The sequence below is a fragment of the Nelusetta ayraudi genome, unplaced genomic scaffold, assembly GCF_046127955.1.
Source record: "Nelusetta ayraudi isolate G7.1 ecotype Tasmania unplaced genomic scaffold, CSIRO-AGI_Nayr_v1 ptg000090l, whole genome shotgun sequence".
NCBI lineage: Eukaryota > Metazoa > Chordata > Actinopteri > Tetraodontiformes > Monacanthidae > Nelusetta > Nelusetta ayraudi.
Window position 1 is genome coordinate 603,688 of NW_027466140.1, and position 16,242 is coordinate 619,929.

The window sequence follows — 16,242 nt, forward strand, 5'->3', positions numbered from 1 at the left end:
AAGTCTGGAACGGCATTGCTGGTCGTCTTTGCGTGTTGGTCCCACCTTTTAGACCATTGTCACCTCTACATTTTCGAGGCGTTCGCTCGTGGTTTCTTTCTGTTGCCGTTATCTGTGGAACATCAGTGGCGGACGGGTGTGGATATTCAGCGGGAAAATAAAATCTTGCTTGCACTGTCAACCGAAGAAAACGGATGTGATAGGATACCGTCGGCTTTCAATATGGAACAAAGACTTTGCAAGCCCTGGACAGTGCGGCAATTTTTGCTCGGTGGTTTGGCTGTTGTTCTTTTGTGGAGCGTCGCTTCGGCACAAATAAGGTATTCTGTTTCTGAGGAGGTGAACGAAGGAACCTTGGTGGGAAATGTCGCGAAAGATCTCGGATTGGATAAAAGCACACTGGTGGACAGAAAATATCGGATTGTTTCTAACGACGGGGATTCGTTTTTTCATGTAAATCAAGACGATGGTGTTTTGTACATAAGCCGAAAGATTGACCGAGAAGAGGTGTGTGCACAGAGCAGTACATGTTTAATTAATCTGAAAACGGTGCTTGAAAGTCCGCTGGAAATACATTATGTCGAGGTGGAAGTGCTTGATATAAACGATCATTCACCGAGTTTCCCGGACACAAATAAAATATTAGAGATTTCCGAGAGCGCGTTGCCCGGAGCTCGGTTTCAGTTAAAGCCGTCACGGGATCCAGACAGTGGTCATTTCTCCGTGCAGAGATACAAACTGAGCCCAAATGACCACTTCCGTTTGGAAGTTAGAGACAAAGAGGACAATGGCAAAATACCGATTTTAGTTGTTCAAAAATCACTGGACAGGGAAACTGCAGGCAGCCATTCATTGGTACTAACAGCTCTGGATGGAGGGAAACCTCCGAAAACTGGCAACATGAATATTACAATTAATGTCTTAGATATAAATGATAATGCACCGGTTTTTCTGAGAGATTCATATTCAGCAATGCTTGACGAAAACACCCCAGTAGGGACAACAGTCATACAGGTTAATGCAACTGATTTAGATGAAGGCTCAAATGGGGAGGTGATTTACTCCTTTAGCAGCAGCATGAGTCAAAATATTTTAAATCTATTTGATATCAATCCTTCAACAGGTGAGATCACTGTGAAAGGATCGATAGATTTTGAGGTGAAGGACAGATATGAAATAGAAATTGAGGCCTCTGATAAGGGATTTGCTCCTCTGACAACAGAAAAAAGTGTTAAAATAAAAATAGTTGACCTCAATGATAATGCACCTAAAATTCATATAACCTCCTTTTCAAACCGCATCCCTGAAGATTCCAGACCAGGGACTGCTATTGCACTGATCAGTGTAAATGATCTGGACTCTGGTCTCAATGGAAAAGTTATGTGTTCCCTCGCAGCAGATACTCCTTTTAGTTTATCACCATCTATTAAAGACAAAATGTACTCGTTAGTCATTAAATCTCCTCTGGACAGAGAGAGACATGCTCAATATGACCTGACAATAACTGCAAATGATGCCGGTCAACCGCCACTGTCGTCTGAGAAGACAATCACTGTTGTTGTATCAGATGTAAATGACAACAGTCCAGAGTTTTTACAGAGCCCTTATACCTTCTATATCACAGAAGGCAATGACCCAGGTGCCTCAGTGTTTTCTGTTAAAGCTTTTGACAATGATGAGAATGAGAATGCTCAAATATCCTACCACATTCTCAGAGATGCAGGCCAACAAAATAAACTGGCTTCATTTCTAAACATTAACTCAGAAACTGGAGATATAATGGCACTAAAAAGTTTTGACTATGAGACTCTGAAGACGTTCCAGTTCCAAGTTGTTGCCACAGACTCTGGAAGTCCGTCACTGAGCAGCAACGTCACAGTGAACGTGTTCATTCTGGACCAGAACGACAACGCTCCAGTCATCCTGTTTCCACTCAGCTCCAACGGCTCTGCTGCAGGTGTGGTGGAGATTCCCCGCAATATGGAGGCAAGGAAGTTGGTGACCAAAGTCAGAGCCTATGACGCTGATATAGGATATAACGGCTGGTTGCTGTTCTCACTGCAGGAAGTGAGTGACCACAGTCTGTTTGGTTTGGACCGCTACACAGGACAGATCAGAACACTTCGCTCCTTCACAGAGACAGACGAGGCTGAGCACAAACTGGTCATACTGGTGAAAGACAATGGCAACGTGTCACTCTCAGCAACAGCCAGTGTCACTGTCAAACTGGTGGAGCCCAAAGAGGCTTTTGCTGCTTCTGATGTGAAGAGTTCTGCGACGGATGATGAGGACAGTAATGTGACTTTTTATCTGATGATAACTTTGGGATCAGTGTCAGTGCTTTTTATCATCAGTATCATAGTGCTGATTGCAATGCAGTGCTCCAAGTCTACAGACTACACCTCTAAATACCTCCAAGAGACAAATTATGATGGGACACTGTGTCACAGCATCCAGTACAGATCAGGAGACAAGCGGTACATGTTAGTTGGACCCAGGATGAGTATTGGATCCACTATAGTTCCTGGCAGTCATGCCAACACACTGGTTCTACCTGACAGGAGGAAGACTTCTGATGAGGTAGGATACAAATCCAAACCCATGTCTTTTTAGTTTTATTTTTGCTGCATTTTTCTAATATTAAGTGTGGTGTGTGTACAGGTATTTGAAGTAAAGATTATGTTCGAATTCAATCGTATTTTGACAGTGAGAGAACAGTAATGAACGAAATGTTACTTTATGAAATAAAATAAACACATATCCGTGTTGTGCATAATGACAGAATGAAGGAAAAAGACGTCGCATTAGTCACTCCACCCACAATACTTCACTACTTTCTTTTCTCTATCAGTTGGTGTGGTTTTATTGTTTGTGTTAAATAGACCATTTGACTTAAAGATACTGCTGCTCAGTTACTTCATGCACTCTTTATTCCTTTTTTTGAAACCTACGTTTCTCGTGTGACAGTGCTTACTTTTCGAGTCTTTACAATCTTGCTATTTTCTGCAGCGTGGCATTCGGTCGCGGGGTGTCAGTGTAATGCAAAGAGACGCTAAAAGGCGAGTTTGCTGGCGTCACCGCATTTATGTTCCACCTCTATAAAGCAGCATTTCAGTATCTGCACAGGCTTTCCTGCTGGATGTTCCCTGTTTGGGATTTACGATTTTTAAACTTTTTTTTTTTCGATGAGAAATATTCAAGGTTTCGTTTTACAGCAGAGAAGGCTGAATTCGATACGGCATCTTGGTGATCCTCTTGTCTCAGAATGGAACAAAGGAAATTCAAGCTGAGACCGGCAGAGGGATTTTTACTCGGCTGTATATCTGCTGTTGTTTTGTGGAGCATGGCGTCAGCGCAAATAAGGTATTCTATATCTGAGGAAGTCAGCAGTGCAACTGTCGTCGGAAATGTCGGAAAAGATCTCGGATTAGATAAAAGCAGATTGAAAACCAGAAATTATCGTATTGTCTCAAATAACGCGAACTCTCTTTTTCATGTGAATCAAAACGATGGCCTTTTATATGCGAACCGGAAGATTGATAGAGAAGAGGTGTGTGCACAGAGCAGTACGTGTTTAATTAATCTGAAAACGGTGCTTGAAAATCCACTGGAAGTGCATTATATCGAGGTGGAAGTGCTTGATATAAACGACAATTCACCGATTTTTCCTGAGACAAATAAAATATTGGAAATAACCGAGTCCGTGTTACCCGGTGCTCGATTTCAGCTTAAACCTGCACGGGATGCAGACAGTGGTCATTTCTCCGTGCAGCAATATAAACTGAGTCAGAACGATCACTTCCGTTTGGAGGTGAAAGACAAAGGAGATGATGGCAAAATACCGATTTTAGTAATTCAAAAATCTCTGGACAGGGAACTTGCAGGAAGTCATACATTAGTACTAACTGCTGTGGACGGAGGGAAACCTCCGAAAACGGGTAACATGGATATCATAATTAATGTCTTAGATATAAATGATAATGCACCATTATTCGTGAAAGATATATATTCAGTGATGTTGAATGAAAACACTCCATTTGGTGTTACAGTTACACAGGTAAATGCAACTGATTTAGATGAAGGTCCAAATGGGGAGGTAGTCTACTCTTTTAGCAGCAGCATGAGTCAAAATATTTTAAATCTATTTGATATCAATCCTTCAACAGGTGAGATCACTGTGAAAGGATTGATAGATTTTGAGGTGAAGGACAGATATGAAATAGAAATTGAGGCGTCTGACAAAGCCTTGGCTCCTTTAACAACAGAGAAAAGTGTCATAATAAAGGTGGGCGATGTTAATGACAACACTCCTGAGATTGAGGTCACGTCTTTTTCAAGTTACCTTCCTGAAGATTCCAAATTAGGAACTACTGTTGCTCTGATCAGCGTAAATGACCTGGACTCTAGTCTCAATGGGAAAGTCATATGTTCTCTAGAAGAGGATGCTCCTTTTACTTTATCACCATCCTTAAAGGACAATATGTATTCACTGGTCACTAAATCCCCTCTGGACAGAGAGAAACATTCAAAATATGACCTGACAATAACTGCAAGAGATGCTGGTCGACCACCGTTGTCATCTGAAAAGACAATCAGTGTTGTTGTGTCAGATATAAATGACAATAGCCCAGAGTTCCTCCAGAGTCCTTATACCTTCTATGTATCAGAGGGCAATGATCCTGGTGCCCCATTGTTTTCTGTTAAAGCTTTTGACAGGGATGAGAATGAGAATGCTCAGATTTCCTACCATATTCTCAGAGATGGAGGCCAAGAAAATAAATTGGCTTCATTTTTCAACATCAACAGCGAAACTGGAGATATAATGGGACTAAAAAGTTTTGACTATGAGACCCTGAAAACATTCCAGTTCCAAGTTGTTGCCACAGACTCTGGAAGTCCGTCACTGAGCAGCAACGTCACAGTGAACGTGTTCATTCTGGACCAGAACGACAACGCTCCAGTCATCCTGTTTCCACTCAGCTCCAACGGCTCTGCTGAAGGTGTGGTGGAGATTCCCCGCAATATGGAGGCAAGGAAGTTGGTGACCAAAGTCAGAGCCTATGACGCTGATATAGGATATAACGGCTGGTTGCTGTTCTCACTGCAGGAAGTGAGTGACCACAGTCTGTTTGGTTTGGACCGCTACACAGGACAGATCAGAACACTTCGCTCCTTCACAGAGACAGACGAGGCTGAGCACAAACTGGTCATACTGGTGAAAGACAATGGCAACGTGTCACTCTCAGCAACAGCCACTGTCACTGTGAAACTGGTGGAGCCCAAAGAGGCTTTTGCTGCTTCTGATGTGAAGAGTTCTGCGACGGATGATGAGGACAGTAATGTGACTTTTTATCTGATGATAACTCTGGGCTCAGTGTCAGTGCTTTTTATCATCAGTATCATAGTGCTGATTGCAATGCAGTGCTCCAAGTCTACAGACTACACCTCTAAATACCTCCAAGAGACAAATTATGATGGGACACTGTGTCACAGCATCCAGTACAGATCAGGAGACAAGCGGTACATGTTAGTTGGACCCAGGATGAGTATTGGATCCACTATAGTTCCTGGCAGTCATGCAAACACACTGGTTCTTCCTGAGAGGAGGAAGACTTCTGAAGAGGTAGGACACCTTAATTGAATAAGTCAAATCAACCTATGACAGCAAAACTTGCGTTTCTCATGCTGCACGTTTTCTAATTTAATAGAGAAATGATTAAATGTTTTATTTACTTTGTTCAATGCCTGAATAACCAATATTACATTTTGACTGTAATATTCAAGCTAATCCATCTATATGTCATTGGGTTCTTGCTCTGACTAATTAAATTTAAGAATGGAAACATTTTGTCGCTGTTACTTTGGATTAAGCAATTTTCGGTTTGGTGTTTGTCCCTTTAAACGACCATTGCAATCAATTGCAACTGTTCTGTCACAACAATATGAGAGCACTATCTGTGCTACTGTTTATTTTTTAGTTAATTTTTTGTATTTTTTTTAGTTAACTGTTTGAGAGAAAAGTGAAAAAAAATATATAATTATTAATAATTGTACTTCATTAAAATTATACCAAGTAAAACATTTAATTGAGCCATAAACTTACCAAAGCATACCAAATCTCTTACTGACATCTGGTGGCGATAGTAGCCAGTTCAACTCATGACAGCTTTGGCATTTTTCATTTTCCGATCACTTCTCATTGTGATACTTCATAAATCGTTCAGAGCGGCCAATTGCTATGTTGTTACTGAAAAACACAACAACACACACACTAAATGCTATCATTAGTTGGATTGTTTTTGCTTATTTATAGGATCTTGCTTGTCTCTGTCCATGGTTCTGAATCCACAGCTGCCATTTGCTTAAACCGCATCATTACGTGCTTGTAATTCTGTTTTTTTTCTTCTTCTTTTTTAAATGTCTCGGTTTCATAAAAGTATTTGCAAATCGTATTTGCTTCAATTTAGTTTGCTGTTACGTTCATCCTTCCATCGCTCTTTGCACACAATACATTTTTTTTTATACATAAACAAGCAGAAATGATGAACCGCTCTACAAAGTGCCCATGGCCTCTTATATTCTGCAATGAGATTCGAGCTCGCAGGGTGTCAGTGTAATGCAAAAAGTCTGCCTTCGGTGCTTTCGTTGGCCCATCATTGAATAACGGCTTGTACCGCGTCATTGCTTCCTCAGTTCGTTGTGAACGCAGCCGGTATCAGTGTTGCGACCGTTGGAAATATATTCCGCTAAATATCTCTCACTGGAAGACAGAGACTGTTCCCACACATGGACGAGTTGGATATTGTCATTTTAACGCAGGATTTTGTTTCGTAACGGATAACTCATGTCATCGTGTTTAATAATGGAACAAAGGAGAAGCGTGACACGGAGCGTAAGCCGATGTTCGCTCTTTTGTATTTTCACTGTGCTTTTGTGGACCTTTGCCTCAGCGCAAATAAGATACTCCATCTCCGAGGAAGTGAATGATGGGACTGTGGTTGGAAATATAGCGAAAGATCTTGGATTGGACAAAGGGACGCTGAACGACAGGAAGTACAGGGTGGTTTCGAGCTCCGCGGACAACAGTTTCTTTGTGAATCAAAACGACGGCATGCTGTATTTAAATAAAAAGATCGATAGAGAAGACGTGTGCTCGCAGAGCAGTACGTGTTTAATAAATCTGAAAACGGTGCTGGAAAATCCGCTGGAGGTCCACTATGTCGGGGTGGAGATCTTGGATGTAAATGACAACTCGCCCAGTTTCCCAGAAAAGGAGAAGCGTTTGGAAATTTCTGAATCAGCAAAGCCAGGTGCTCGATTTCAGCTTCAGCCTTCGCGAGATCCAGACAGTGGCCACTTTTCCGTGCAGCAATATAAACTGAGCCAGAACGACCACTTTCGTCTGGAAGTGCGAGATAAAGGAAAAGATGGCAAAATACCCATATTAGTTTTGCAGAAGTCACTGGACAGAGAAGCAGCAGGAAGTCATTCTTTGGTGCTGACAGCACTGGATGGAGGCAAACCTCCGAAATCTGGTGAAATTAATATTTTGGTAAATGTTTTGGATGTAAATGATAATGCTCCACTTTTTTCAAAAGATGTTTACACTGTTTCACTCCCTGAAAATTCTCCATTGGGGACGACTGTGGTACAAGTGAATGCCACTGATTTAGATGCTGGCCAAAACGGCGAGGTGTTTTACTCGTTCGGAAATAGTGTTGACACAAAATTATTTGCACTTTTTTCCATCAATTCAGAAACAGGTGAGATAGTTGTGAAGGGATTGATAGATTATGAGCAAAATGATGAATATGAAATTGAAATTGAGGCATCTGACAAAGGTGTTGCTCCTTTAACAACAGAAAAAAATATTGTAATTAAAATAGTTGATATTAATGATAATGCACCTGAGATTGAGGTTACGTCATTTTCAAGCTCTATCCCTGAAAATTCTAGACCAGGAACTACTGTTGCTTTGATCAGTATAAATGACCTGGACTCTGGCCTCAATGGAAAGGTGATTTGTTCCCTTGCCAATGACGTTCCATTTATGTTATCACCCTCCTTACAAGACAAAATGTATTCATTAGTGACAAAATCCCCTCTCGACAGAGAGAAACAGTCTCACTATGACCTCACGATAACTGCAAATGATGCTGGTCAGCCATTAATGTCATCTGAAAAGACAATCAGTGTTGTTGTATCAGATGTAAATGACAACAGCCCAGAGTTTTTACAGAGTCCTTATACTTTCTATGTCAAAGAAGGCAATGACCCAGGTGCCTCTGTGTTTTCTGTTAAGGCTGTTGACAGTGATGAGAATGAGAATGCTCAGATTTCCTATCACATTCTCAGAGATGCAGGCCAAGAAAATAAACTGGCTTCATTTCTAAACATTAACTCGGAAACTGGAGATATAATGGCACTAAAAAGCTTTGACTATGAGACTCTGAAAACATTCCAGTTCCAAGTTGTTGCCACAGACTCTGGAAGTCCGTCACTGAGCAGCAACGTCACAGTGAACGTGTTCATTCTGGACCAGAACGACAACGCTCCAGTCATCCTGTTTCCACTCAGCTCCAACGGCTCTGCTGAAGGTGTGGTGGAGATTCCCCGCAATATGGAGGCAAGGAAGTTGGTGACCAAAGTCAGAGCCTATGACGCTGATATAGGATATAACGGCTGGTTGCTGTTCTCACTGCAGGAAGTGAGTGACCACAGTCTGTTTGGTTTGGACCGCTACACAGGACAGATCAGAACACTTCGCTCCTTCACAGAGACAGACGAGGCTGAGCACAAACTGGTCATACTGGTGAAAGACAATGGCAACGTGTCACTCTCAGCAACAGCCAGTGTCACTGTGAAACTGGTGGAGCCCAAGGAGGCTTTTGCTGCTTCTGATGTGAAGAGTTCTGCGACGGATGATGAGGACAGTAATGTGACTTTTTATCTGATGATAACTTTGGGCTCAGTGTCAGTGCTTTTTATCATCAGTATCATAGTGCTGATTGCAATGCAGTGCTCCAAGTCTACAGACTACACCTCTAAATACCTCCAAGAGACAAATTATGATGGGACACTGTGTCACAGCATCCAGTACAGATCAGGAGACAAGCGGTACATGTTAGTTGGACCCAGGATGAGTATTGGATCCACTATAGTTCCTGGCAGTCATGCAAACACACTGGTTCTACCCGACAGGAGGAAGACTTCTGATGAGGTAGGACAAAACAAACAACAGTATGTTATATTCTAGCATTTAATGTGAAAAAATTCTAAATCTAACGTATTCACAATATTTTTTGAATTATATCTAAATAATTTTCCTAAAAAAACATGAAATTATTATTCAAAATTAACATAACTGTATGCAAAATCTGACAGTGATATGTAACGTGATGTTGACGTTTTATTTCAGTTGATTTGAGCTCTTTATTTTTTTTTTTTATATATTTATATTATATTTTTTGACGTATTCTGTTTTTGAAACTTGATGTTTTTGACATTTGTTCGCACGTTTATAATCAGCGAACAGAGTGGTACACAATTCTATGATTTTCGTTCGTATTTGCTTCGTCATGTCACAAACGAAAGTGTTTTGGTAACCGCTGTCCATGGTTCTGAATGTTTTGCTCCTGTTTGCTGAGTTAAGCCGCAACAACGGCAATTTATTCCGAGAATTATCTTGGAGATAAAATTTATCTTTTTTTTTTTTCCTTTTTTTTTTCAACCAAAGCTTTTCTTTAGTTGATATTTTAATCACAGTTTTCCAAAAAAAACAAAAAAAACAAAACAAAAATACAAACAAAAGAAAAACAAAAAACATATGGATTAGCATAAAGAAATTATTAACCGGTCCTCAAAGTGCTCATGGATTGCAATGTTTTGCAGTGAGATTGAAGCTCGCATGGTGTCAGTGTAATGCAAAAAGTCTGCCCTCTGTGCTTGTCGTCAGCCCGGTTTCTCTTCCGCCTCACGAGTACTTCCTCAGTTCGCTGTGAACGCAGCTGATGTCGGTGATGTTACCTTTTGGAAATACATTCTACCAAATAATTATCGGTGCAAGACGGCGTTAATTCCTGCCTATGGATGAGCGGGATTTTATTCTATAGGGCAAATTTTGGTCTCGTAACGGATTGATGATCACGTATTTTTAACAATGGAACAAAGGAGATTCGAGAGACGGCGGTTGAGTGGGTGTTTGCTCATCTATATTGTCACCGTATTTTTCTTGAGCTCTGGTGTAGCGCAAATAAGATACTCCATCTCCGAAGAAGTGAATGATGGGACTGTGGTTGGAAATATCGCGAAAGATCTTGGATTGGACAAAGGCACGCTGAAAGACAGGAAGTACAGGGTTGTTTCTAACACCGCGGACAACAGTTTCTTTGTGAATCAAAACGACGGCATGCTTTATTTAACTAAAAAGATCGACAGAGAAGACGTGTGCTCGCAGAGCAGTACGTGTTTAATGAATCTGAAAACGGTGCTGGAAAATCCGCTGGAGGTCCACTATGTCGTGGTGGAGATCTTGGATGTAAATGACAACTCGCCCAGTTTCCCAGAAAAGGAGAAGCAGTTGGAAATTTTCGAGTCTGTTTTGCCAGGAGCACGATTTCAGCTGAAAGCTGCGCGTGATTCAGACAGCAGCATTTTCTCCGTGCAGCAATATAAACTCAGCAACAATGATCACTTCCGTTTGGAAGTCAAGGATAAAGGAGACGATGGAAAAATACCCATATTAGTTATTCAAAAATCATTGGACAGGGAAATGACAGGAACTCATTCGTTAGTACTTACTGCTGTGGATGGAGGGAAACCACCTAAAACTGGCAACATGAACATTCTGGTAAATGTTTTGGATGTTAATGATAATGCACCCGTTTTTTCCAAGGAAATTTATTCAGTAATGCTTAATGAAAATAGCCCCTTAGGTACAGTGGTATTGAATGTTAATGCAACTGACTTAGATGAAGGCTTGAATGCTCATGTTGTTTACTCCTTCAGCAGCAGCATGAGTCAAAATACTTTTAATTTATTTGAAATTAATAAATTAACAGGCGAGATAGTCGTAAAAGGTTTAATAGATTATGAAGTGAAGGACAGATATGAGCTTGAAGTAGAGGCTTCTGATGAGGGTCCGATTCCACATAGAACAGAAAAAAGTATTAATATTAAAATAGTTGACCTTAATGATAATGCACCTGAGATTGAGGTTACATCTTTTTCAAATTCAATCCCTGAAGATTCCAGACCTGGAACTACTGTTGCTCTGATCAGTGTAAATGATTTTGACTCTGGTCTTAATGGTAAGGTGATTTGTTCTATTGGAGGAGATTCTGCTTTTGCTTTATCTCCATCAATCAAGGACGGAATATACTCTCTAGTCATTAAATCTCCTCTGGACAGAGAGAAACAGTCTAAATATGACCTCTCAATAACAGCAAAAGATGCTGGTCAACCAGCACTGTCATCTGAAAAGACAATCACTGTTGTTGTGTCAGATGTAAATGACAACAGTCCAGAGTTTTTACAGAGCCCTTATACCTTCTATGTATCAGAGGGCAACGACCCAGGTGCCTCAGTGTTTTCTGTTAAAGCTTTTGACAGGGATGAGAATGAGAATGCCCAGATTTCCTACCATATTCTCAGAGATGCAGGCCATGAAAATAGACTGGCTACATTTCTCAACATTAACTCAGAAACTGGCGATATACTGGCACTAAAGAGCTTTGACTATGAGACTCTGAAAACGTTCCAGTTCCAAGTTGTTGCCACAGACTCTGGAAGTCCGTCACTGAGCAGCAACGTCACAGTGAACGTGTTCATTCTGGACCAGAACGACAACGCTCCAGTCATCCTGTTTCCACTCAGCTCCAACGGCTCTGCTGAAGGTGTGGTGGAGATTCCCCGCAATATGGAGGCAAGGAAGTTGGTGACCAAAGTCAGAGCCTATGACGCTGATATAGGATATAACGGCTGGTTGCTGTTCTCACTGCAGGAAGTGAGTGACCACAGTCTGTTTGGTTTGGACCGCTACACAGGACAGATCAGAACACTTCGCTCCTTCACAGAGACAGACGAGGCTGAGCACAAACTGGTCATACTGGTGAAAGACAATGGCAACGTGTCACTCTCAGCAACAGCCACTGTCACTGTGAAACTGGTGGAACCCAAGGAGGCTTTTGCTGCTTCTGATGTGAAGAGTTCTGCGATGGATGATGAGGACAGTAATGTGACTTTTTATCTGATGATAACTTTGGGCTCAGTGTCAGTGCTTTTTATCATCAGTATCATAGTGCTGATTGCAATGCAGTGCTCCAAGTCTACAGACTACACCTCTAAATACCTCCAAGAGACAAATTATGATGGGACACTGTGTCACAGCATCCAGTACAGATCAGGAGACAAGCGGTACATGTTAGTTGGACCCAGGATGAGTATTGGATCCACTATAGTTCCTGGCAGTCATGCAAACACACTGGTTCTACCCGACAGGAGGAAGACTTCTGATGAGGTAGGACACATTTAATCAATAAGTAATAAAACAAAATATCATATTTAACAAACTGCATTGTCAATTTTACATGTAAAAAAGGAAGTTCAAAATCAATTAGTATTTTGGAGTGTGTTAATAAATTCATATTTGATTTTTTAAATAATTTTCCTAAAAAAGTAAAAATGACAATATTGAATAAAGATAGAGCCATATGTCAAAGCTCCTCCTGACATCTAAAATATATATTTTTTTCTCTTTTTACAATGACTATAGTAATTTTGACACTTGGTGTGTTTCGTATTTTTTATTTTATTTTTTTTTTTTTAAACAGGTTTAGACTTTTCGTTAGTCTGTATTGTCTCGGAAGTATCAAGGACGAGGCTATTCGTAACCTCTGTCCATGGTGAATGTGTCCGTATCCTTTTCTTGCTCATTTGTTCTACCTTTTCAAAACCACAGCAACGTGTTTATACAATTCTCAAGGAAAAACGTTATGCCTTCGTGAAAAAATTTGATATACTTACTTTTCATCTGAAAACTTTCTTGCTTTAATCCCGTTTTTGCAGTTTGACAAAATAAAATCAGATATATTTGAACATATCAACATGATAACGCAGTCTTCAAAGTGCGCATGGCTTCCAATGATCTGCAGTGAGAATGAAGCTCGCATGGTGTCAGTGTAATGTTAGAAGTCTGCGCCTCGTGCTTGTCGTCAGCCCGTTTTTGTTCCACGTCACGATTATTTCCTCATTTCGTTTTGAACGCAGCCGATGCAGGTCTTGCTACCTTTGGACATTTATTCCACCAAATAATTATCGGTGCCAGACGGAGACAATTCTTGCGTATGGACGAGTTGGACTTTGTCACTGTTTGGCAGAATTTTGTTTCGTAGCGGACGACTGATGTCACCGTGTTAAATAATGGAACAAAGGAGATGCGAAAGACGGAGGGTGAGCGGGTGCTTGGTTTTCTATATTTTCACTGTGCTTTTGTGGAACTTTGCCTCAGCGCAAATAAGATACTCCATCTCCGAGGAAGTGAATGATGGCACTGTGGTTGGAAATATAGCGAAAGATCTTGGATTGGACAAAGGCACGCTGAAAGACAGGAAGTACAGGGTTGTTTCTAACACCGCGGACAACAGTTTCTTTGTGAATCAAAACGACGGCATGCTGTATTTAAATAAAAAGATCGACAGAGAAGACGTGTGCGCGCAGAGCAGTACGTGTTTAATAAATCTGAAAACGGTGCTGGAAAATCCGCTGGAGGTCCACTATGTCGGGGTGGAGATCTTGGATGTAAATGACAACTCGCCCAGTTTCACAGAAAAGGAGAAGCGTTTGGAAATTTCTGAATCGGCACAACCCGGAGCACGATTTCAGCTTCAGCCTTCACGAGATCCAGACAGTGGCCATTTTTCCGTGCAGCAATATAAACTGAGCCAGAACGACCACTTTCGTCTGGAAGTGCGAGATAAAGGAGAAGATGGAAAAATACCCATATTAGTTTTGCAAAAACCACTGGACAGAGAAGCAGCTGGAAGTCATTCTTTGGTGCTGACAGCACTGGATGGAGGCAAACCTCCCAAAACTGGCGAAATGACTGTCTTTATCAAGGTTCTGGACGTGAATGACAATGCACCAATATTCTCAAAAGACATTTACTCTGTTTCGCTCCCTGAAAACTCTCCTATAGGTACCACAGTGGTACAAGTGAATGCTACTGATGTTGATGAAGGTCAGAATGGAGAGGTGTATTACTCTTTTGGAAACAGTGTCAGTAGTAAGATATTTAAACTGTTTAATATTAGTTCATTAACAGGTGAGGTAGTTGTGATAGGACAATTAGACTATGAAGTAAAGGACAAATATGAAATTGAAATTGAGGCATCTGATAAAGGGTTCGCCCCTCTGAGAACTGAAAAAAGTGTAATTATTAAAATAGTCGATATTAATGATAATTCACCTGAGATTGAGGTTACGTCATTTTCAAGCTTTATCCCTGAGGATTCCAGACCTGGGACTGCTGTTGCTCTGATCAGTATAAATGATTTGGATTCTGGTAACAATGGGAAGATAATTTGTTCCCTTTCCAATGACGTCCCTTTTACACTAACGCCATCTTCACAAGACAAAATGTATTCATTAGTGACAAAATCCCCTCTCGACAGAGAGAAACAGTCTCACTATGACCTGACAATAACTGCAAGAGATGCTGGTCAACCATCACTGTCATCTGAAAAGATAATTAGTGTTGTTGTATCAGATGTAAATGACAACAGCCCAGAGTTTTTACAGAGTCCTTATACTTTCTATGTGTCAGAGAACAATGATCCAGGTGCCTCAGTGTTTTCTGTTAAAGCCTTTGACCTTGATGAGAACGAAAATGCTCAGATTTCCTATCACATTCTCAGAGATGTAAACCATGTAAATAAATTGGCTTCATTTCTGAATATTAACTCAGAAACTGGAGAAATATTGGCACTAAAAAGTTTTGACTATGAGACTCTGAAGACGTTCCAGTTCCAAGTTGTTGCCACAGACTCTGGAAGTCCGTCACTGAGCAGCAACGTCACAGTGAATGTGTTCATTCTGGACCAGAACGACAACGCTCCAGTCATCCTGTTTCCACTCAGCTCCAACGGCTCTGCTGAAGGTGTGGTGGAGATTCCCCGCAATATGGAGGCAAGGAAGTTGGTGACCAAAGTCAGAGCCTATGACGCTGATATAGGATATAACGGCTGGTTGCTGTTCTCACTGCAGGAAGTGAGTGACCACAGTCTGTTTGGTTTGGACCGCTACACAGGACAGATCAGAACACTTCGCTCCTTCACAGAGACAGACGAGGCTGAGCACAAACTGGTCATACTGGTGAAAGACAATGGCAACGTGTCACTCTCAGCAACAGCCACGGTCACTGTCAAACTGGTGGAGCCCAAAGAGGCTTTTGCTGCTTCTGATGTGAAGAGTTCTGCGACGGATGATGAGGACAGTAATGTGACTTTTTATCTGATGATAACTTTGGGCTCAGTGTCAGTGCTTTTCATCATCAGTATCATAGTGCTGATTGCAATGCAGTGCTCCAAGTCTACAGACTACACCTCTAAATACCTCCAAGAGACAAATTATGATGGGACACTGTGTCACAGCATCCAGTACAGATCAGGAGACAAGCGGTACATGTTAGTTGGACCCAGGATGAGTATTGGATCCACTATAGTTCCTGGCAGTCATGCCAACACACTGGTTCTCCCTGACAGGAGGAAGACTTCTGATGAGGTAAGAAGGATGTGACCAAACTGTTTAAGGAATAACTTTTATTCAACATCTTAATAATTAGGCTGAATTGCTTAAAGGTGTTGGGGGTCGATGGTCTTTTTTTTTTTTTTTTTTTTAATGGCAACTTTTTTTTTTCTTATCTTTTACTGCACGAGGCAATAGCCAATTCTATTACAATGGCAATAATAAAAATATATATATATTGTATTCTAGATATTCTAATACAGATTTAATCCAATACAGGTTTATTCATTTTCAAAAAATACCCAGTCATGCCATTCAAACTTTGTTTGCAAGTGTTTCTCTTCAGCTGCGTTTTTCTGTCCTTCCTGGTCTGTACGTCCACACACAGGCTTGTGAAATGAGCCTCTGATTTAATGGGTTAATAAGGAACTGCATTGGCTGTGGAGAAATGGGTGTTGTCAGTCCTTTGGTGACTTCTGTTTATTCCGTGAGTGTATTGGT

General features: G+C 41.1%; 5 protein-coding genes across 6 annotated transcripts in view; all 5 read left to right on the forward strand.

Moving 5' to 3' along the window:
- The window catches only part of LOC142902032 (protocadherin alpha-C2-like), a 142,100-nt gene that overhangs the window by 18,653 nt on the left and 107,205 nt on the right, over positions 1 to 16,242 (forward strand). The gene's annotated exons all lie outside the window — the stretch shown is intronic.
- LOC142901679 (protocadherin alpha-3-like) lies at positions 208 to 2,613 on the forward strand. Its single transcript, XM_076046299.1, has one exon. The coding sequence runs from the start codon at positions 223 to 225 to the stop codon at positions 2,611 to 2,613; it is 2,391 nt and encodes a 796-aa protein (XP_075902414.1). The 5' UTR covers positions 208 to 222.
- On the forward strand, positions 3,111 to 9,427 carry LOC142901680 (uncharacterized). Its single transcript, XM_076046300.1, has 3 exons — positions 3,111 to 5,623; positions 6,857 to 9,220; positions 9,419 to 9,427. Exons 1-3 carry the CDS (start codon positions 3,266 to 3,268, stop codon positions 9,425 to 9,427), a joined length of 4,731 nt encoding a protein of 1,576 aa, XP_075902415.1. The 5' UTR covers positions 3,111 to 3,265.
- On the forward strand, positions 10,011 to 12,532 carry LOC142901682 (protocadherin alpha-3-like). Its single transcript, XM_076046301.1, has one exon. The coding sequence runs from the start codon at positions 10,160 to 10,162 to the stop codon at positions 12,530 to 12,532; it is 2,373 nt and encodes a 790-aa protein (XP_075902416.1). The 5' UTR covers positions 10,011 to 10,159.
- Positions 13,278 to 15,861, forward strand: LOC142901864 (protocadherin alpha-8-like). The gene has a single exon (XM_076046574.1). It carries the CDS (start codon positions 13,420 to 13,422, stop codon positions 15,790 to 15,792), a length of 2,373 nt encoding a protein of 790 aa, XP_075902689.1. The 5' UTR covers positions 13,278 to 13,419; the 3' UTR covers positions 15,793 to 15,861.